The 24122-nt window shown below is 35.0% G+C and overlaps 1 protein-coding gene across 2 annotated transcripts in view; it reads left to right on the top strand.

Moving 5' to 3' along the window:
* The window catches only part of LOC105036007 (lipase), a 7150-nt gene extending 2136 nt beyond the window's left edge, over positions 1–5014 (top strand). The window contains exons 3-11 of one of the 2 annotated variants that reach the window (XM_010911740.4): positions 1093–1172; positions 1461–1526; positions 1635–1682; positions 1787–1854; positions 2718–2790; positions 2877–3038; positions 3271–3465; positions 4363–4451; positions 4542–5014. In XM_010911740.4, the coding sequence (XP_010910042.1) occupies positions 1093–1172; positions 1461–1526; positions 1635–1682; positions 1787–1854; positions 2718–2790; positions 2877–3038; positions 3271–3465; positions 4363–4451; positions 4542–4755 (995 nt within the window). In that variant the 3' untranslated portion in view covers positions 4756–5014. Of the gene's footprint in view, positions 1–1092; positions 1173–1450; positions 1527–1634; positions 1683–1786; positions 1855–2717; positions 2791–2876; positions 3039–3270; positions 3466–4362; positions 4452–4541 lie in introns of both variants that reach the window. The other variant, XM_073244567.1, reaches the window with a different exon arrangement.
* The last annotated feature ends 19108 nt before the right edge of the window (positions 5015–24122 follow it).

Consider the following 24122-nt stretch of genomic DNA (forward strand, 5'->3'; position numbering starts at 1 on the left):
TTAATTTATAAAATTATTTACTAAATTAAAATTAAATTTTTATATAATTTTTTATATAATGATAGAGTATAATGATTATAAGTTTATACACTGTTTACTTTTTTTAGTATAAATAAGTATTATAAATTGATAATAGTAATATTTTTATTAAAGGATAATCTAGTAAAAATGTTATATAAATATTATCCATCCTTTTCATTCTTCATATACCAAATAGATGAGAAAATCATTTCCATCCATCTTTCTTTCACCAAACATATGAAAGGATGGATGGAAGATTCATCTATCCTCTCCCTCCTCTATCCATCCTTCTTTCAATCTATCTTTCGTAAAACAGAGAGTTACTTTCTAGTATTTGAAATTTGAGAGAAAAAGATGAGGTTATTGGTATGTAACTATTCAATTTGATGGCACCTGCATTTGGTCTACTTGTCTCCACCTTGGTACATCCTTCATTCCCAAGTAGCCATCAATGGTTATTGCATTAGTTCTATTGTTTCGGTATCTCAAGTTAGATGATGAGAGTGCCCAGTATCAATCTGCTAATCTCTTTTTTACTTGATGATTGCCAAGACATTTTCCCATTTCCTTTATCCTTACATATTCTTTATGAAATAGCTCTTTTTTGCATGAACATTGTTAGTGACACTCATTTCAATTGAATTTCTGGATTTTCTTCACGAGATGTGCCTAATTCATGAATTTTTAATCTAAAACTTTTGTTCATATCCCCAAAAAATAGACATAATTAAAGTTTTGAGACATTAGTCCCTGAGATACTATATTGTTTTTGCATTTGATGTTTTGTTTTTTCTGTTTCTACTGAAGTCCTACTTTCAAATCTCACGAATTAATTTATTAACAAAAACAAATCCATGCCATCTTTCCTTATAATGCTTTTTTATGTTAAGGTAGAAAAATCTTATGGGATCAGTTCCTTTATACATAAATTGCTGCAATATGGGTGCATTTTTCCTGTCCAAACCTTCAAATAGTGGCAGGATTTGCATTACTGAATCTTTATGGCATGCTTGATTCCTTCTGCATTTGTGAAGCAACAATTGTTTGACCTTTTCTTCTTTCTGATTACAGAGATTAAGCTCAAGCATGAGGTTAACAGTCATAGTTACAATCATACTCTTGCCAAGATACTTGTGGAATATGCTTCTGCTGTGAGTTATACCTTGCACAATATTTAATGATACACTGTATTATAAACACTGGTTATCTCAAATGACTCTTCAGTGCTTATATGGTTAGGATTTGCTAATTGGAAAATGAATGCTTTGACTCTTTCATTCCCTTAAATTGGCTGTATTTTCATTATATCCAAAATATGATATAATCCAATTACAATTTTTCTTATTTAGATATCCAAATTAATCAGTCTATATTTGCTCCTTTTTTTTTTTTTTTTTCCGGGGGGGTTTCTAATGTCCACATGCAAAAGCATCTTTCAGGTGTACATATCAGATCTTACTGAACTTTTTACATGGACCTGCTCAAGATGTAATGATTTGACGAAGGTAATGTTCTTGTAGTTATTTATTAATGTTGGAGGTAGTATTCTGCTAACTGTTTCACAAGATTGTTTATGCTATCTCTAATATTGGGTAGTTGTTGTATTGAAACAGGGATTTGAGATGATAGAATTGGTTGTTGATGTGCAGAGTTGCTTACAGGTGCAGTTTTATTCGATGATTGCTCACAGATGTCCATGTATATGCTCTCTAGCTACTGAATGAATGGAAGATGTTACATTAACATAAACAAACAATTAATGCAGGCATTTGTTGGAGTGGCCCATGATCTGAATTCTATCATTATTGCATTCAGAGGCACCCAAGAACACAGGTATGAATCACAAAATAGTTATCTATTACTCTGATGCATGGCAGTACAATTGTTAGTTAACCACAATAAGCATAACCATTAAGCCTTGTCCAAACCTGGCTTTTATAAACTTTGTTTCACCTATCAGTTCTATTAGTTGATACCTGCTGTGTTACTGCAAGCTTTGGCCAATACGTTCTCACAGTTGCCACCAATGTCAGCATGATATTCCTCATTCTGTATTTTGAGTTATACTTTATACACATCCAGACTATGAGTTTGTTTATAAGGATGGCAGCTGATGATGAATGCAATCTGGTTGGAGATGTACTGATGGAGCTTATTTTATTTTGCTGAAATCCTTGCTATCTCAGATTGTCTTGTGATGCATTCTGTAACATTATGCCTTCTGCAAAGAGTAGCTTGATCATTCTGATCCTGTTAACATGCATTTTGTGTGCCACAAGCTACTGTAAAATAAATAGATTGTTATTTTTTTTTGTGATGGTTCTCTCACCTTCTGGAAGTCCAATATACTCAATACGTCATCTTTATGGCTGCTGACTTTTTCTACCTCTATAATCATTTGGTGTTTTTTCTATATACCTATAAGTTTGCATCTTTTTTTTGTTTGATCAAGTTATTTTTTGTTTCTGACATTCTGAAAATGGCAATTTAAAGTATTCTCAACCAGCTATTCTATAGTATCTCTCTAGCATCAGCTATCATTAAGTCATTGAGAGCATTTAGAGATTCAAATAAGAATAAACACTGTAGATAATTTCTTGTTTTTATGTATGTTATTTGCAAATATCTATTGCTTCTTGGTATTCAAGACTGCTTTTTTTGGACTGACCATATTCTGGATTATTGCATTTCTACAGCATACGCAACTGGATTGAAGACTTGTTTTGGAAGCAGCTGGATCTGAACTATCCAGGCATGCCAGATGCAATGGTCTGTAACATTTTTATGTTTAAGGAAATGATTGACAGCTGTCTGGATACTAATATGAATCTCCATATTGTGCTATATGCTTGAAGGTGCACCATGGGTTTTACTTTGCTTACCATAACACGACTCTACGTCCTGTGATTCTAAGTGCTGTGCAAAATGCTAGAGAGTTATATGGGAATATCGACGTTATTATTACAGGTCATTCAATGGGAGGGGCTCTGGCTTCGTTTTGTGCACTCGATCTCTCTGTAACTACCATCAACTTCTGTTATTCATCTGTGTATTATTATTCATAGTCTATTCCATTCTACACCTTAAAAACTTTATGGTCATCATTCCCGTGTTTTGTGGAAGGAGTTTGCTAATTACACTTATTTTCATTCTAATAAATGCTGTAAATCTTGGATTATAACTGCACTTTTAGCTTAGCAATTAAATGAGATGCAAGGAAAATGATTTCATTGTCAACTTCCTTTATAGGTTAACTATGGAATGCAAGAAGTTCAGCTCATGACCTTTGGACAACCTCGTGTTGGCAATGCTGCTTTTGTATCCTACTTCATCAAACATGTACCACGTACTGTTCGGGTGACAAATGAGAATGATATAGTGCCACATCTGCCACCATACTATACTTATTTCCCTCGAAAGACATACCATCACTTCCCAATAGAGGTAACGCAATTCTCAAAAATTGAAATTTATAATTTTATTTTGTAAATAGTACAGGAAAGAATTGCAATACCTTATAAGTAGGTCTATGATAAAAATATTGTGTTCTCGCAATGTATTCAGATGATTGATGGCTTTTGTTTTTTCTTAAATCAACTTCGGGTCCGAATCTGTAACATGATTTCGTGCTCCTCTGGATGAAAAGCCATATCTAACACTCACCAAAGTTGTTTGATGCTTTTGTTTCGGTTTAACCCTTCTTCCAAGGTGTTGCATACAACTGACTCCCATCATCTGATGCAGCTTGGGTGGGGGTCAGGTTGGGGCAAGGGCCATTCCAAATCCCTATTCAGCCAACAGACAACCTTAGTCTTAACTGCACCTGAGCCGACCATGAACCCACATATTCAAACCCAACTCAAATCCGACTCAAATTCATATTTCAATTGGAGCACAATTTAAACTCAGCCAGTTTATGTTGGATTTCCTTGACTGATTCAGGTTAGAATGTCTAAGGATTTTGATCAGGGGGTGATGGTGTGCAAGAATCATGCTTTACATGGGTTTGTTCCTCTATGCTATATATGCGGGTCATTATGTGTTAGGTTATATTGTTAGCTGTCATAAAATTCTGGGTCAAGTCAGGTTGGTCAAGCCTTAAACCTGAGCCTGAAACCGGGATGGCATTTTCAGGTCCTACGGTAACTTGAGTCATGCCACTTTAAGTAGAAGTTTCTGAAGTGGCCATGCCACTTTAAGTAGAAGTTTCTCGCTATTGAGTGCTGATCAATTATCTCTCTTTTCACAACAATCAGAAACCTCGTCCATCTGTTTTTTCATTTTTACATCTTTTCTATATCATCCAAAATATGGTTTCCTTCATGCTCTATAGAATTTCAGGTATGGCTGCACGACACAGGAGAAGGAAACCAGACGTATGTGGTTGAGAATATTTGTGATGGTTCTGGAGAAGACCCAGCTTGTAGCAGGTGTATATGTGTCTAATTATATCCTTATCAATTAATTGCTGCCGAGCTCCTTGCTTACACTTTTTTTTTTCTTTTTTCTTTTTTCGAAAGGTCTGTGCGTGGAAACAGCATATCGGACCATCTTAAGTACTACGGCATCGAATTGGGGTCTGACAGTTCTGGCTCTTGTAAAATAGTAATGGATAACAATATTGGACAGTACCATACAGACCTTGGTGGCAGCATTATCTTGTCGAGGGATCCTACCACATCATCATTCTTAAAATCAAAGTTATCAACAGATGCACTTAGTAGCTCTGTATAGTATTCATTTACTTATTTTTGAATTGAGGCTCAAAAGATTTGGTAATTCTTTCCTCGCCCAAGGTCCAAGGGAAATTTGTGTATTCAATATGAATGGTTTTATCATTCTTTCATGGCCGCTGAGGGTGTATATATGAAATAACCTTGGTAACCATTGGAACTCCAGAATATATTGGTGGTCATAGTATTCTTACGTAAAATGTACAGCAAATTTTAACACTACTAAAGCTGCTTGATGGAACAGCATGGTTTCTGTTTTATTTTATAGTTGCTGTCATTGAGTGCTACAAATGATGAAATTACCCTTGTTTTCCACATTTTTTTGCTGATTGTTACACAGGCCGCTTTTAGTTCCTGAAAAGAAATGACAAAACCATGATCTGTTGTAATATTGTTCCAATTTTGCAAGGAACCAAAAAACTTGTGGTATGATTTTTTTTTAATTTTTTTTTTTAAAAAGCAGGGCAAGGTATGATACATGTATTCATATCTATTCTGGGATGGATGTTTGTTGTTTCCTGAAGGGAGAGTCTAGTTGGTAGTACTCAAATGGCTGATGGATGCAAAAGGGAATTGCCGTCAGAAAAATAGCATAGCTAATATTGGATTACAGGCATTTTTCAGATGTTATGTGTGAGCCAGATGGCCAACAGTCCTGCATTGTTTTAGCTCCCAAATCTGCAATATTTGAGACTTTAAACCAATTTGTCTTTTCAATAACTCAATTAGATCTAAGCAGTCTCAAATCTTGAAAACCCTTTTTCTTTTAGGCTATGAAGGGAAAAAGGCTTAACAAGTGGTTCAGCGTCATGGTGTATCAATGTGCTCAAAAGTTTCCTCCATCATGTCTAGCATTTGTTTAACATGCTTCCACCTATTGTAGATTGAGGTAGATTATCTATTAATAAAATGGCCAGTTTTATATCTGTATATTTAACTTATTTAATAAATAGATTGGATTTGAGTTGATAGATTTTTAATCTATCATGTATTTGATTCATCCTGTATCTTGTCTAATTTGATCTGATTGTCATCCTTATGTGTCACTCACAACGTTATTGTTTTGTCCATTTCACTAGAGAATATCCTTACATGACAGTCCCTCCTATGTGGCCGCCAAATGTTACAAAGGGGATATTGGTTAGGCCAACTAATATTTCACCTTATAACTAGCAAATGCCTTTCCTGCTGATGACTAACATGAAAAATGGATGATGTAATGGATTAAATCCCACAAATGCCTTTTGAATCTCTGGATTGATGTGGATTGGGTCAGCCTTCTACTATCGAGGAACGGTTCTCCTTAGGAAACTTGAAAAGGAAGTTCACACTCACTGAAGGTTTTCTAGTTGAGGAATCTCCGAGTTTAAGTCAATTGGAGCTTGAAAATAGTAGAAGAAAGAGAATGGTTGCTTTTGTTCTTTTGGAGAAGAACTTACTTAAGGGTTCCCTTTACTCCTCTTTGCATAGAGGGGAGTAATCGTGTGCTATTTTCAAATTTGGTAATAGAAATAGAGAATCCATGGCCATAAATCAGGAATCGTGGGTTGTTATTTACAGACGTCATTTGTGGTTATTAGATATATAATTTTAGTTCATGTGCCTGAGATTTTAGAAGATTTCGCTATGTCAACCTTTTTTTTTAATGGCACAATGGCTCGAAGTTCATCTTATGTCGTCGGTATGGATGTGACCCCAAAGTTGGTGTGCATTCAGATTCAGAGTCGGATTACAATTGATATTGGAAAATCATCTTGGCGGGATGATCTTGTCATCCAGTCTCCCATTCTTGATGTCCGAGAAGGTTCTTTGGTGTTGATGTAGCTTCCATATGAGTCAATGGTAATAGGTCTCAGGTGAATGCTCAGTTTTTTATCTAAGGTAGAGGAGGTCGAGATTGAGCGGTTGATTCCTCTCATAGTACTTTCCCTCCACTTCTGAGCTTGAAGTGATCTCATCACTTCAGGTGAAGAAAGTAGCTGGCTCACATGTTTGACCTGACATCGGCTCCTAATTGGAGTATTTAGTTTGCATTATTTGATGAAGAAAATTTTGGAGCTTCATTAATGCATCACTTCATAAATCTCATTGCAATAATGAGACGTGGGCAGCCCAAAGCATCGTGCCATAATGATTTGAAATAGTGATCTTGATGGTTATTTTTGGTCTTGTCATTGCTCATCATTTGTCAATCATCAGTAGGCTTTGAGCTGCACCTCATTGATCTACCTATGTGGCATAATCAGAGGGCTGGTGTGATAAAGAGTCGTACAATCTATTATCTCTAGTGCCCACAACATGATGGGATCCGACATTGTGATGCTCTAATTTGAGCTATTGATGGCCAATATAAATGGATCCTTTTCTTTTTCTCTTCTTCTATTTTCATAAATCATACATAATTTCAAAGAGTAATTATTTATTTTTAAAAATAAATTATAAAATATCTCAAAAAGATGGTTCATTACTTATCTTTGCAGAATACTGAATGGACAGATTAAGAGCATCTTTTAAAACCTATTATTCAAAATATATTCATCTGTTGGTCTTAAGCCAACTAATTTGGAGTCATTTATTTTCTTACTAGGATATTCCTATGCCAAATGTTCCTACTTGCCACACTGATAACATGCATGCTTCAAGCTTCTTAAGATAGGGTCCATCATGATTTTTACCGCAATATCCATAGGTCTCTACTCTCTTCTTCTTCTTAGTATTATTCTCTAAGTTTTCTCTTGATCACTTCGAGTTTCTGTTGGTCTAGGCCTCTTCCTATCTTCTCATTTTTGTTTCGATCTTTTCATATCTAATTTAACTTTCAAAGCTTATTCTAGTGCATTTTTATAGTTACTAAAAAGGTGAAAGGTTAAACGAGATTGAATTTTATATCCTAGACTGTAATACCCAGCATGGATATTAAAGCACAAAAAAAAAGAATGAAGAAGACTCCCATAGGGAGTCTTCTCCTTCCTCCCGATTGGCTCCTAATCAGAGTCGAAATCCATCTTGGGAAAGAGTGAAACTTCTCTCCACCAGTCCTATTTAAAGGGAAGAAGTCTTCCCTCTTCCCCCACCAAAGAATCAAGAGCAATCGACGAGAATCACCAGAGATTTCTCGCGAAAGCCCTTCACCATGTCTGCCTCGATTTCTTGCCACAACAGCCACTAGAGCTCGAGGTAAGCCCCGATTCCTCTTCCTCCCTTCCACCCATTCTTTTTCTTATCTGTGTGCACGATCGTCGGTGATCGGATTCATCGAAAAACTGAGATCAAAGAAACTCTTATTCCACCCCTTCTCTTTTGGCTATTTCCAACGTCAGAGGTCGTCACCAACCGCCATTTGGCTTCCTCCGAGCTGCAACGTCGCAGCCCCTGCTGCCGTCGGCCACCCGCCAGCAATCGTAGCCCCCAATCTGAGAAACAAGAAGGGATCTCACAGTTCCCTGTTCCGCTAAAAAAAACCCACGGGAAGAAGAAGGAAGAAAGAGAAAAAAGAAAAGAAAAGAAAGAAAAAGAAGAAAAGAAAAAAAAAGAGAAAGAAAGAAAAGAAAAAAAAAAGGAAGAAAGAAAAAAAAGAAATAGACTCTCTCTTTCCTCTTTTTCTTTCTCTAATTTTTCTCTCTAAAATTTTTTCTCTCTAAATTATTTCTCTCTCTTGATGGATTTTTCTCTCTCAAAGTTATCTTTCTAAGATTAGCATAGTGAAAGACTTCTTTTTGATGATTTTGATCGAGTTTAGTGAAGAGTCCAATCCTAAGTGAGATTTTGATTTGAAATTTGTTTAGATTTAATTTTGAATTAAAATTAATGCAAGAATATAATTTTGAATAATAGGTACTGAAGAATCTCCTAAAGGTTAATCGATCTGTTTGTTCAGTGATCTATAAAAGATAAGTAATGAATTATTTTTTCGAGATATTTTATATTTATTTTGTAAGCAAATATAATTATTCTTAGAATTATGCATGATTTATGAAATTATGTTTTGAACGAAAAGTGATTCTAAAATACTATGATTTATTGATTATGCATATGTTCAGTGAAAATTATGATATGTTATGATACAAAAGTATTTTGATACAGATCGAATTTATGCTCTCAGCCTAACTATATTTCAGTAGGCCCTGCCAATGGGGATTATACGTTGGTACTCAGTGGATCCTGCCAGTGGAGGTTGTGCGCTGGTATTTAGTGGACCCTGTCAGTGGAGGTTGTGCACTGGTATTCAGTAGATTCTACCAGTGTAAAGGAAAGGAAACAGTTTTTCTCTAGAATGTCCAGGTCGCATCTAAAAATTTTTTCTAATGTTCTACTTGTTTAAGGATCAATTTCTTATCTGAATCGTAGTGGAACCAGGGATCAAATCTCAAATTATCTGATATAAACCTTCACGGAGGCCTGGATATGCAGATCCTCTACTTCGCATGCACATCAGATACTGGAGGAAAGCAGGATGAACTTCAATCCGATTGACTTCGCAACTCAATCAATCAAGGGATGAGATGTGATGGTGTGACACCTCACACCAGCATGTGGGATGCCCAAGAAGGATCCACATCCAAGGAGAGGAGGCGGCAACAAAGGGAGAGATGTAGAAGATGAAGGATCTCTCTCTTCACATGCTTGGCTCTCTCTTTTTCTCTTCTCTCAATTTAATTTTTTTGCTATTCTATTCTCTTCTTTTATCTATAGGTAGAGACTCTCTCTATTTATAGATGATTCTCATGACCCAATGAGAGTAGAACTCTTTATTGTAGGACTCTTTATTCAAATTTGATTTGAATTGGTCCAATACTCATGAAAGAAGGACTCCTATATGAGATATAATTGCTATCACTTATGACATCTACTTTGCACCCACTCCCACACCCACTTGGGACGTCCCAAATAAGCACCAAACTAATTTTTGATCATGCTTCATGAGTGGATATTCTCGGTGCAAGTAGGAATACTCATATCTCATCCAAAATAGGTCTGATTAGAAATCCGATTCGAAGTCGGTTCGAAATAATTTCGAAAGGCTATCAATCCTAAACTCTTTAGTACTTTTATACCAAGTCTAACTTGGATTTTGGACCTATTTAAGTCTAATTAATTCAGATCTAATCTGATATTAATTAGTACTTAAATTCAATCTTTCATATGTTCCATGGATCATAGATAGAAATTGTTCATCCCCGGGATTGAACTTGAACCTCATGTGTAGTGCTAGCTAGACATAGTCAACTCTTCAATCCCATTTGATACATAACTTAATTCTCAATCAAGTTAACTTATATGTTCAATCAAGTCAAGTACTTTCAGATTGGACATATAAACATAGGTCAAATCCTTCCTACTTTGTCTGACTTGTGTGCGTGACTCCATAGGTTCAAACACTAAGCTGATAACACAGGAACCAATTCCTGCACTAATCGAGATACTATCTAGTAATGGTTTCTGATGTCCAGATAGGTCGAATTATCGTAAAAAAATATTTCAGAACCCATACACATAGTTACCGTATAATTCATCCTTTTGATCTTGGATGGTCTCAGGTTAACTGTCAACCGAGATTGCTTCATCCATATAGTATTTCAACCTTTCAAATCCATCTCATGGATTATCCTGATCAAAATTTTACTAAATTAAAATACAGTGATACATCAACTCTAATAATCCAGAGGGGTCAATCTCATCTTGATCCACACACAGACTTTGCAAGTACTTGACTGTACCCAGTTGCCTTTCGTCACTATATTAAAAATCCAGATAGTTCGGCATCAAAGCACAGTGAGTTGCTTGCAAGTCATTATGGTGATCTCAGGTCTGAAGGATATTTATACCCATGTGTTTCGCGAGCAGCTCTTGATAGCAGAACACTCAGCAAGTGAGTTACTTGTTCGGTGATGATGCACCCTTACATCTCACCTGTATGCCATTCCAGTGTCACCACACTCCTTGGTTAAGAGGACAACCAATCCATATAGCACACAACGATCTTCACTCGATTAACGTCATCGTTTTGTAATGACGTATCATTTGGTCGTAAATTTGTTTAAGAACTATACGATAAATTCTCTCTTTATCGTACACTAGCATAGTTCTAGGGACTTCATCACAGTACAAGAGTTCAAGAAAGATGTCACTTTATGATAAAAAATATCAGAATAACTATTATTCAATAATTAATAATTCATATAAAAGGATGAACTCAATCGTCACATGATTGATTTTAGGACATAATTTCCAACAACTCTCACTTGGGCTAAAGCCAATCGGGGCAGCATCTTATACCCATCTTCCATTTGAAGTCATCGAACTCTTTGATCCTGAGAGCTTTAGTGAAGGGGTCGGCTAGGTTCTCCTTTCTGTCAATCTTCTGAAGCTCGACATTACCTCGGTTCACGATCTCCGTACTAAGTGATAGCGGTGCAGAACATGTTTAGTACGATGGTGCGACTAGGTTCTTTCGCCTGAGCTATGGCACTGGAGCTGTCACAATACAGCAGGACAGGACCATCAATGAAAGGTACAACTTTCAATTCGATAATAAACTTTTGCAACTACATTGTCTCTTTTGCAGCATCTGATGCAGCAATGTATTCCACTTCGCATACAGAATCGACCACAGTACGTTGCTTGAAACTTTTCCAGCAAACAGCTCCTCCATTCAAGGTAAATACGTAGCCCGACACGCTTCTGCTGTCATCACAATTTGACTAAAAACTGAAATCAGTTATCCCACAAGTTCAGATCAGAGTCTCTATAGATAAGTCATTGGTCTTTAGTATTTCTCAAATACTTAAGAATTGCTTTTGCAATCTTCCAATGCTTCTCATCTGGATTTGACTGGTACCTACTCACTATTCCTAGTGAATAGGCCACATTCGGCCTCGTACATATTATAGCATACATGATAGATCCCATTGCCGAAGCATATGATATTTTACTCATGCACTCTCTCTCCTCAGGAGTTGTCGGACAATCCTTCTTGAAAAGAGTAATTCCATAGTCTATCGGAAGATAGCCTTTCTTGGAATTATCCATGTTGAATCACTTCAACAAGGTGTCAATGTACGTGAATTGGGACAATCTAAGCAACCTTTTAGATCTATCCCTATAGATCTTTATTCCTAGAATGTAGGATGCTTCTCCTAAATTCTTTATGGAGAACTGTGATGATAACTATAGCTTCACACTCTGCAAAGTCAGGATATCATTTTCTAGCAACAGTATATCATCCACATACAGCACAAAAAAAATGACCACAGAATCGGAAGCCCATTTGTAGACGCAAGGCTCCTCTGTTCCTAATGAAGTCATACGTTTTGATCACTTTATCAAAATGAATGTTTCAACTCCTCAATACCTGCTTAAGTCCATAAATTGACCTTTTCAGCTTACACACTTTCGACTCATCTGTGGATGTGAACCCTTCAGGTTGTATCATATATACCTTTTCTTCCAGCTTTTCACTAAAAAAAGTAGTTTTGACATCCATCTGCCAGATCTCATAATCTAAGTGTACAGCGACAGCAAGCATAATTCGGATGGACTTGAGCATTGCCACATGAGAGAACGTCTCATCATAGTCAATACCATAACATTGACGGTAATCCTTAGCAACTAGATGGACTTTATAGGTCTCTACCTTTCTGTCCGCTCTTCTTTTTTTCTTGAAAATTTATTTACATCTTATGAGTTTTATCCCTTCAGATGGATCAACTAGTGTTCAGACACTATTGATCTCCATGGATTTCATCTCGGACTTCATGGTCTCAAGCTATTTTTGAAAGTCGGGCCTTTGCATGGCCTCTATATAGGTGATCGGATCCTCATCATTCTCATCAAGTTCAATAGGATCACCATTTCGGATCAAAAAATCATAGTATCTATTCGGCTGACATGGTACTCTACTGGATCTCCTTAATGGTGCTTTTACTGGCTCCGGATTCGATTCACCAATCAAACCCAATTCTGTATGTGTCGATCCTTCCACCTCATGAACTTCATCAAGTTCAATTTTACAGGCATTAGCTTTTTCACTAAGGAACTTCTTTTCTAAAAAGATCGTTCGGCTGCTGACAAACACCTTTTGTTCTACAGTGAGGTAGAACTAGTACCCTTTAGTTTTCTTTGAGTACCCTACGAACAAGCATCTATCGGACTTGGGTCCAAGCTTATCTGTCTTTAAACACTTGACATAAATTGGACACCCCCAAACCTTAAGATGTGAGAGCACCGGCTTACATCCAGTCCATATCTCATATGGAGTTTTAATTAACAGATTTGCTGGGTACTTTATTCAAATATAGCAGGCAGTCTCTAAAGCATATCCCTAAAAGAATATTGACAGACTGAAAAAGTTCACCATGGATCGGACCATGTCTAACAATGTTCGATTTCTCCTCTCGGACACACCATTATGTTGTGGTGTTCCAGGAGGGGTCTATTGTGAAAGAATTTCATTCTCTTTCAAATATATCAGAAACTCACTGATAAGGTATTCACCTCCTCGGTTTGACCGAAGGATCTTAATACTCTTTTTAGTTTGTTTCTCTATTTCAGCACGGAATCATTTGAACATTTCAAATGATTCTGACTTATACTTTATAAGATAGACGTACCTATACCTCGATAGGTCGTCTGTGAATGTAATGAAGTAATAGTATCCTTCTCTGACACTTATGTTCATAGACCCACATACATCAGTATATATTAGACCTAGGACATCACTGGCTCTTTCATCTTTTCCTTTAAAAGGTAACTTAGTCATCTTATCAAGTAGACAAAATTCATAGGTAGGCAATAATTTACAATCATCTGTCTCAAAGACATATTCCTTGATGAACCTGTCAATCCTATTCTTGTTCACATGATCAAGCCTACAACGCCAAAGGTAGGATTTACTGACATTATCTATTTTGAGGCATTTACTAGGTGTGTACATTATACTAATAGACCGTGATATTATGTATATACCATATTTTAATTATCCATGCATAATTGTAGTATCATTCATAATGATATCACAAAAATCATCCTTTATTATAAACTTGTAATCAAGTTTGGCCAAAAGGCCTACAAAGATGACATTCATCATAAAGAAGGAACAATAATGATAATCATCTAACATGACACTACTGGACTCGAAGACAAGCTGCAAAGTTCCTAAGATCAGAACTGGAACAAGGCTTCCATCTTCAACGTTAAGGAATTGCTCACTCTTTCAAAATTTTCTACTTATCTGCAGTCCTTTCAACGAATTGCATATATTAATAGGACTTTCGGTATCCAATACCTAGGTAGTAGTATCACAAATAGAGAAATTATAAGGTGTTACATATAAATACCTTGTGAAGCAACCACTTGTCTTTTTCTTTTATTCTTAGGTCTGTTTGGATCAAGGATGGCTATATAAGCAGGATAATTTCTTTTTTAATAACCCAGCTTTTTACAGAAGAAGCACTCTGCCTGGCTCTTGTCAACTTTTAACGGTTTGCTCTGCCTGAGATCGACGGCACGGGATTTTTGTACCTTTTTCTTCTTTTCTCTCCTAGAAGATCGACGTTCTACAGATGAACCTCCCACTAAATTCACTGGCTCCTTTTGGAGCTGGTGATCCTTCTCAAAAGTCTGCAGTAATCCTAGTAAATCATGATAGTTTATTGCAGGCTTCGCCATTCTATAATAATTGAAAAAGGGTAGGTAGGATTTTGATAGCGAATTGAGGATAACATCCTTGCCTAACTGTTCATGCAACGGAAAGCCAAGTTTACTAAGATGTTTAATCTGCTCAATCATGTATAATACATGATCGGTGACTGAAGCTCTCTCTTGCATACGGGCATTGAACACTGCGCAGGAGATTTTATATCTCTCCGCATCCTCAGGGGTGCCGAAGGACTCATTCAACATTTGAATCATCTCCTCAGGCTGCGCATCCTCGAACTTACGACTAAGTTCATCGTTCATAGCTGTCCTCATCACGCAATGCACAGTCGTACGATTATTGAGCCACTTCATATAAGTATCTCTCGCAGCACGAGGAGCATTGGCTACAACTTCTTCAGGTACCTGATCCGTAAGGATATACAAAATCTTCTCGTGCTCCAACATGATCTTCAACTTTCGATACCAGCTATCGAAGTTGGATCCGATGAGCTTGTCACTGTCCAACAGCGAATAGAGGGATAGTGTGTTGGCCATAACTGAAAGAAAAAAATATTAGCCTATTAGTATATGAATTATTTTTTTAATCCCGAAGATATGGACTTTAGTCTAAAGGTCCTCTCACTATTTTTTGCGAATTAGTAGCCTCTACCTCCAACTCGAAGAATTACATTAATTTCTTAGCGGGTACTAGAATCCACAGGGACTGCATTCGGGCCTGAGTGTGGCTCGATCGATCCTGGTGCATCCATAGATAGATTCATAACAAATTGTTTCTCCAAACAACTTCTAGCATTGGGTTTTGCCCCAGACATCCCTTCAGCAGGCGTGTGGCACCTCCACTGAAAATTCTAGTTAGATCCAACCATTAACATGACACATCAAGTGCATCCAACAAATGAATGTCCAGACCCGAGTGTGGCTCGACCAATCTAAGATTGATCTGAAGGTACATCAAGATGGTCATATGATGAATGACAATTTCAATATGTAATAGACACCAGACGTGTGGTGCTTTCAATACCTATTTGGAATATTGGACTTATTATCACACACTTTAATGGGAGGCAATGACCAAGTTATCTTATAACTTTATCACTTTATGGATCTAATAATTTAGAGGATTCGATTTCATTGACCTGAGAATAAGAGAAGAAGTCGACCTGCAAGCTGTAAATCCTTCCACTGATTTCACCAAGTCATGTAAAGGATTAAACACAAATTGGTATAAAGACACCTAAATCAGTCACACTGATTCACCTTAATGACATGGGTCTGCACCAATCGACTAGTGACCTAATCAAAACATAATCTACCATGTTGGTCAGGTAAGTGAGATTAGCGGGAGGAATCTGACTTTAACTCATCGTAGACGCATCTAGGTGAATAGCTCTCAATTAAAAATTATTTGATCGAATTTGCCAAACTTATCTTAGACACCAACTGGTTAATTAGTTTCGATTTGGTGCACCAAAAGATTCGGACTTTACCACGGAGCCATGATCATGGTCCATTTATTAGGGTCAAACACATGGACTTGATCAAACTTCAATTATTAAGATTGATTTAGAGAAATACTGACCTAATCTAATTTAACACTTGATTAGATTTAATCAATATTTTTATTTGGTCCATATGTGCTCCTAACCCTAGGTCTAACCCATTAAAAGGATCTGATTGATGCTAATCCTTTGCTCATCATATTATGTGGTGCCTTAATGATTTTTAATTCTCAATTCTAGATCATTCAAACTTAATTCAAAATTAAGTGTGTGAAACGTGTGTTTCGGTTTATAGAACTATTCTACAAGGGTTTCAAGTGAAGCATACCATATATTTTAACACATGAAAATAATTTTCATAATATGTTTAACAATTAAACATACATAGGTATGATCTAAACTTCATTCATACATCTCATGTATCATGACAACTTTTAGATCAATACCAATTACATCATATTTAATATGTAATTCAGATCTAAAATAATTTTATATCTGAATTTTATCTTATTATAATGAATCATAAATTACTTTAGATCTATACTAAATATATTTATGATTAAAATAATACATAAAAGTCTGTTCATTTTTTTTTTCATGAAATTGGATCACAATAACACCCCTACATGTTATAAGAAAACTCATCGAATAGGTAAAAGAGATATTAATATCTTCAATCTCTTATGACCAGACGGTCTGATGATCTCATCAAGCCGAGTACTAGGCTACTGAGATCTAAAATCTAATTTCATATATAATTACATCAACATGTAATTATTGACAAAACTATTTTATGTCATGAACATATCTTTGATCTCATCAATTATGTTCTTCATCTAATCCAATTAGATTTAATATATCATATACATCATATCAAATCTAAAACTTATCTTATACTAATTATAAAATATCAATTTTAGATTTGATATCAAATATAAACATAATTAGATACAAATATAAATGCATAAGGAATTAATTTTTGATAAAATCTATTTTTACACAGTGCTGAATTATGATAGGATTCAGATCTAAATATCCATCAAAATGGATCCAATTTAAATCTAAAATAATTCTCACTTCATAAAAAAAATAATAAAATTAAAATTTTATTAAAATAAATTTAAAATAAATTTTTAATTCATATTATTTTTCATCAAAAATTCAGCAACAACAGAATTATGTTATAACAAATTTATAACAACCTCAATCAACCATTGATTAGGCACCTCTAATCTAATCAATATCAGATCAGAAATTTTATATAAATAGATTTAAATGAGATTTAATATTTCATAAAAAATTTTAATTATATCTCATATAAATAATCATAAAAAATTTTATTTTGCATGCACATATTTCAGACCTATTCTGATACCAGTTAAAGGGAAGGAAACAGTTTCCCTCCAGAATGCCCATGTCGTATTTAAAAATTTTCTCTAATGTTCTACTTGTTTAAGGATCTGTTCTACTTATTTAAGGATCAAATCTTTACCTGAATCATACTGAAACCAGGGATCAAATTTTAAATTATCTGATATAAACTTTTGCGAAGGTCTGGAGCAGGAAAGTAGGAGAAACTCCAATCCAATTGGCTTCGCAACTCAATCAATCGAGGGATGAGATGTGATGGTGTGACACCTCACACCAGCAGGTGGGATGCCCAAGAAGGATCCACATCCAAGAAGAAGAGACGGTAACAAAGGGAGAGATATAGAAGATGAAGGACCTCTCTCTTCACACGCCTGTCTCTCTTTCTTTTTCTCTTCTCTCAATTTGATTCGTTTGTTATTCTATTCTCTTCTTTTATCTATAGGTAGAGACCCTCTCTATTTATAGATGATTCTCATGACCTAATGAGAGTAGGACTTTTTATTCAAATCTGATTTGAATTGGTCCAATACTCGTGAAAGAAAGACTCTTACATGAGATATAATTGCCATCACTTATGACATCCACTTTGCATCCACTCCACACCCACTTGGGACATCCCAAATAAGCACCAAACTAATTTTTGATCATGTTTCATGAGTGGATATTCTTAGTGCAAGTAGGAATACTCATATCTCATCCAAAATATGTCTGATTCGAATCTAATTCGAAGCCGGTTCGAAACAATTTCGAAAGGCTATCAATCCTAAACTCTTTAGCATTTTTGTATCAAGTCTAACTTGAATTTTAGATCTATTTAAGTCTAATTAATTTACATCTAATTTAAAATTAATTAGTACTTAAATCTAATCTTTCATATGTTTCATGGATCATAGATAGAAATTATTCATCCCCGAGATTGAATCTGAACTTCATGTGTAGTGCTAGCTAGACATAATCAACTCTTCAATCTCATTTGACCCATAACTTAATTCTCAATCAAGTTAGCTTATATGTTCAATCAAGTCAAGTACTTCCAGATTGGACATATAAACATAGGTCAATTCCTTCCTACTTTGTCTGACTTGTGTGCGTGACTCCATAAGTTCAAACACTAAGTCGATAGTACAGGAACCAATTTCTGCACTTATCGAGATACCATTTAGCAATGGTTTTCGATGTCCAGATAGGTCGAATTATCACAAAAAAATATTTCAGAACCCATACGCATGGTTACCGCATAATTCATCCTTTTGACCCTGGATGCTTTAGGATGGTCTCAGATTAACTGTCAACTGAGATTGCTTCATCCATATTATATTTCAACCTTTCAAATCCATCTCATGAATTATCCTGACTAAGGCTTTACTAAATTGAAATACAGTGATACATCAACTCCAATAATCCAGAGAGATCAATCCCATCTTGATCCACATACAGACTTCGCAAGTACTTGACTGTACCCAGTAGCCTTTCGTTACTGCATTAAAAATTCAGATAGTTCGACACCAAAGCACAATGAGTTGCTTGCAAGTCACTATGGTGACCTCAGGTCTGAAAGATATTTATACCCATATATTTCACGAGTAGCTCTTGACAGCAGAACGCTCAGTAGATGAGTCACTTGTTCAGTAATGATGTACGCTTACATCTATGCCATACCAGTGTCACACACTCTTTGGTTAAGAGGACAACCAACCCATATGGCACACAACTACCTTCACTCGATTAATGTCATCATCCCGTAATGACGTATCATTTAGTCACGAACTTGTTTAAGAACTATACGATAAATCCTCTCTTTATCGTACACTAGCATAGTTCTAGAGACTTCATCACAGTACAACAGTTCAAGAAAGATATAATTTTATGATGAAAAATATCAGAATAACTATTATTCAATAATCAATAATTCATAAATAAAGATAAACTCAATCGTCACATGATTGATTTTAGGACATAATTTCCAATACAGTGGGGGTTGTGCACTGGTATTCAGTAGATCCCGTTAATGGGGGGTTAAACGTTAGTCATAGTCGAGGTTGTTGAGTTATGAGTGTTTTGATTCGAATTGAATTTATGATTATATTATATATGAATATTTGAAGAAAAGATTGGATTTACATTGAATTAACATAAAATATATTCTTATGTTTATTCACAGTATTGTTCTTAAATATTACATAATATCTGAAATGTCTAGTTGAGATATTTATTACTTATTGGGCTATCTCACTCATTACCTTTCTTTTTATTTTTTTTAGATTCAGATAATTAATTTCGAGCATGGGTAATAATATTGGGATAGAGCTTTTAGAGACGAGATTTAGCATTGTCAACTTCATTGAACTTAAATTTATTATTTTATTTTTAGTGCAAATTTATTGGATGTAAGATATTTGATTTAGTTACTTGAATTAAAGTTGAATAATAATTATTTAAATTTTATTCTGTTATGATGCGTTGGTATCGTGATGAGATGCTTTGCATGCTTATTGAGAGAGTTTTTCATAAGTATGCGACGATTGTCATGACCTCTGACTCGCGATCTCGGATCGAAGACATGATAATTAATATGGTATCGGAGCATAAGTAGATAAACTATATGACACATAGAATCTGACAAGGGTGCAGATGGATAGATACTAGGGACATTGGGACAATGACTTATACTGAACATGATATAATTTAGAAACTTAAATTGACATAAGTGTACTAGTGGACTAAATCAGAGTGCAAAATGGAAGCATAGTGGTCTGAATTATTTTCAAATTGATCAGAACAGTAATTTGATTTGATATATATTATGATGAAAGATTCAATTTTGAAATTAGAGGATGACATGATTTAATGTAAAAGTAATTTGAATTTTTGAGGACTTAAGCAGAAAAAATTTTGAGGACGAAATTTTTTTAGACGAAAAGAATGTAATACCTAGCACGGATATTAAAGCATAAAAAAAAGAATGGAGAATCGGAGTCGAAATCCATCCTGGAGAAGAGTGAAACTCCTCCCCACCAGTCCTATTTAAAAAGAAGAAGTCTTCCCTCTTCCCTCACCAAAGAATCAAGAGCAATCGACGAGAATCATCGGAGATTTCTCGCGAAAGCCCTTCATTGTGCCCACCTCGATTTCTCGCCACAACAGTCGTCGGAGCTCGAGGTAAGCCCCGGCTCCTCTTCCTCCCTTCCATCCCTTCCTTTTCTTGTCTGTGTGCACGGCCGCTGGCAGTCGGATTCACCGAAAAACTGAGATCAAAGAAACTCTTGTTCCGCCCCTTCTCTTTTGACTATTTCTGGCACCGGAGGTCATCACTGACCTTCGTTTGGCTTCCTCCGGGCTACACCGTCACAGCCCTTGCTGCCGTCGGCCATCTGCCGGTAGTCGTGGCCTCCAGTCCAAGAAACAAGAAGGGACCTCACGGTCCCTTGTTCTGTCAAAGAAAACCCACGAGAAGAAGAAGAAAGAAGAAAGAGAAAAAGGAAAAGAAAAGAAAGAAAAAGAAGAAAAGAAAAGAAAAAAGAAAGAAAGAAAGAAAGAAAGGAAAAAAAAGAGAAAGAAAGAAAGAAAAAAATAGACTCTCTCTAGTTTCTCTCTCCACTTTTTCTCTCTAAAATTTTTTTCTACATTATTTCTCTCTTTTGATGGATTTCTCTCTCTCAAAGTTATCTTTCTAAGATTAGCGTAGTAAAAGGTTTCTTTTTGATGATTTTGATTGAGTTTAATGAAGTCCGATCCTAAGTGAGATTTTGATTTGAGATTTGTTTAGATTTAATTTTGAATTAAAATTAATGCAAGAATATTATTTTGAATAATAGGCATTGAAGTATTTTTTAAAGGTTAATCGATCTGTTCGCTCAGTGATTTATAAAAGATAAGTAATGAATCATCTTTTTGAGATATTTTATATTTATTTTGAAAGTAAATATAATTATTCTTAAAATTATACATAATTTAAGAAATTATGTTTTGAACGAAAAGTGATTCTGAAATACTATGGTTTATTGATTATGCATATATTCAGTGAAAATTATGATATGTTATGATACAAAAGTGTTTTGATACAAATCAGATTTATGCTTTCAGTCAAACTATATTTTAGTAGACCCCATCAATGGGGATTATCCATTGGTACTCAGTGGATCCTGTCAGTGGAGGTTGTGCACTGATATTCAGTAGACCCTACCAGTGGGGATTGTGTGCTGGTATTTAGTGGACCCCGCCAATAGGGGTTAAATATTGATCATAGTCGAGACTGTTGAGTAATGAGTATTTTGATTCGCATCGAATTTATGATTATATTATATGTGAATATTTGAAGAAAAGATTGAATTTACATTGAATTAATATGAAATATATTTTTATATTTATTCACAGCATTGTTCTTGAATATTACATAATATCTGAAATATCTAGTTGAGATATTTATTACTTACTGGGCTATCTAGCTCATTATCTTTTTTTTTTTAATTTTTTCAGATTCAGATAATTAATTTCAAACGTGGATAATAATATTGGAATAGAGCTTTTAGAGGCGAGATTTAGCATTGTCAACTTTATTGAACTTAGATCTATTATTTTATTTTTAGTGCAACTTTGTTAGATGTAAGATATTTGATTTAGTTATTTGAATTAAAGTTAAATAATAATTATTTAAATTTTATTGCTTTGTGATGCATTGATATCGTGATGAGATGTCTTGCATGCTTATGGAGAGAGTTCTTCATAAGTATGCGACGATTGCCATGACCTCTGGCTCGCGATCTCAGGTCGGAGGCGTGACATAAATCATACTCAAATCTATTTTATTTTATCTTTATATAGAGGGAAATAATTGTGCATTACCTTCAAATTTAGTAACGGAAGTGGAGAATCCATGTCCACTAACTTAGGGATCATGAGTTATTGGTTGCAGGCATCATCTATGGGCGTCAGATATATGATTTTAGCTCACATGCCTAATATTGAAGGGAATTGCTCGAGATTCTGGAAGATTTTGTTGGATTAACTTTCTTTCTTAATAGCCCAATGGTTTGAAGTTCATATCTTGTCAGCATGGATCCAGCCCCAGGATTGGTGTGCATCTGAGTTCATGGTTGGATTACAACCAATGTTGGGGAATTATCTTAATGAGAGGATTTGTTCGTCCGGTCTTCTATTCCTGACATCTGAGGAGGTCCTTTGATGTTGATGTAGATTTTATATGAGTCATTGATAATGGGTTCGAGGTGAGTGCTTGGTCTTAAGCTGAGGTAGGGGATGTTGAGGTCAGGTGGTTGATTCCCCCTATAACATATACCATCAGAGGTGGCCAAGCATCAAGGCAAATTAACTCTTACTCAAAATGTGGTTCACCGAGGGAATCATTGGGGTTGGCTATTGAATCTTGCTAGGATCCCTCCTATCATATTTATCATTATCCTTGACCAATAATTCGATGGAAATATACACATCTAGAGAAGTGCACTTATATTGAGCTTCAAAATAAACTTCATATGCCAACCATATCATGGGTTACATGATTATTTAAGATATTAAATAAAACATGAACAAAAATGCTAAACAGTGAACTACAAGAAATTTAGAATAGTAATGAAAATGACTTACCCATGCCACTAGAATATTGTGCTCCCCAATAGTCCGGGCGTTGTCAATTGCTATGCACTCCATAATCAATTCAAGGAAGAGCACCAAAACTATAGTCAGATTTCAGCATCAGTTGCCCCATCATAGCATGTTCAAGAGCACAATAGATTCTTGTTACCAATTAACAGGGACAAGTTTTGCATGCCTAAAGTCAGACAGCATAGTAGAATTTCCTTTATCAAGTAGAATGTTTGATGATTTGAAATCTCTGTATATAACTGGAGAGTTGGCCTTATCATGAAGGCATTCCAAGCCTTTAGCAACAACAGCTGCAATGTTCATCTGTATTTTTGAGTTGAGGGTCTTCTTGTTACAGTTTTTTATTTTTGAAATCTCACCTTTTCCTTTTATCTGATAGAAGTAGTTTCGCTTTGAAACTTTGACAGGTTGCTTCCTCCTATGAAGAGATGCTTCGTATCCACTTCTTACTGGTTAAGAGGAAGCCTGAGATTTTGACCGACTACATTCTTATAGGAAAAGTCACTTCTTTTTAGTGGCATTTGCATGCATGGTGATCTAAATGGGATCATCAAGATGATTTTAGATCATTAGTGATTTTTCATATCCTGAGATAATCATCCCTAATAATCTAAGATCATCAAGTTTGCTATGCTATGTTGTAGTGATTAAAAATTTTTGCATATCTATGAGTAATCTGTTTAGTATTCCAGAAAATTTAAGACCATTGACCATATAATACTAAAACTATTTATGATATATTTTATAAAAATATATTTATTAATTATATTAAATATATTATAATAAAATATTAATAAATCTATTAATATATTAATTCTTAATATATTACATAAAAATACATTACATTAAATATTATTATCTAATTAATACTTTTATTTATCCTTATAATATATTATGTTTAATATTAATATTTATCTTGATTAGGAAAATAAGACAAATAGAAGTCATATATTAAATAATTTTATTACATAAATTACAATAATATATTTCTACTATAATTTAAAACTATCATTGAATAATAATATGATTAATTTAATAGTATAATATAATGCAAATATAATGTATATAATATTGATATAATATATAAATGTTATATTGATATATCAATTTTTTTTGCTGGATTGAGGGGCATTTTCATCCTTAAATCTCAGCCCAAAATCATTGCTTTGGGATGATTTTTGGATGTCCGATCGACGTTAAGAATGGGTATCCTATTATT

The sequence above is a fragment of the Elaeis guineensis genome, chromosome 10 (assembly GCF_000442705.2).
Source record: "Elaeis guineensis isolate ETL-2024a chromosome 10, EG11, whole genome shotgun sequence".
Classification (NCBI taxonomy): Eukaryota; Viridiplantae; Streptophyta; class Magnoliopsida; order Arecales; family Arecaceae; genus Elaeis; species Elaeis guineensis.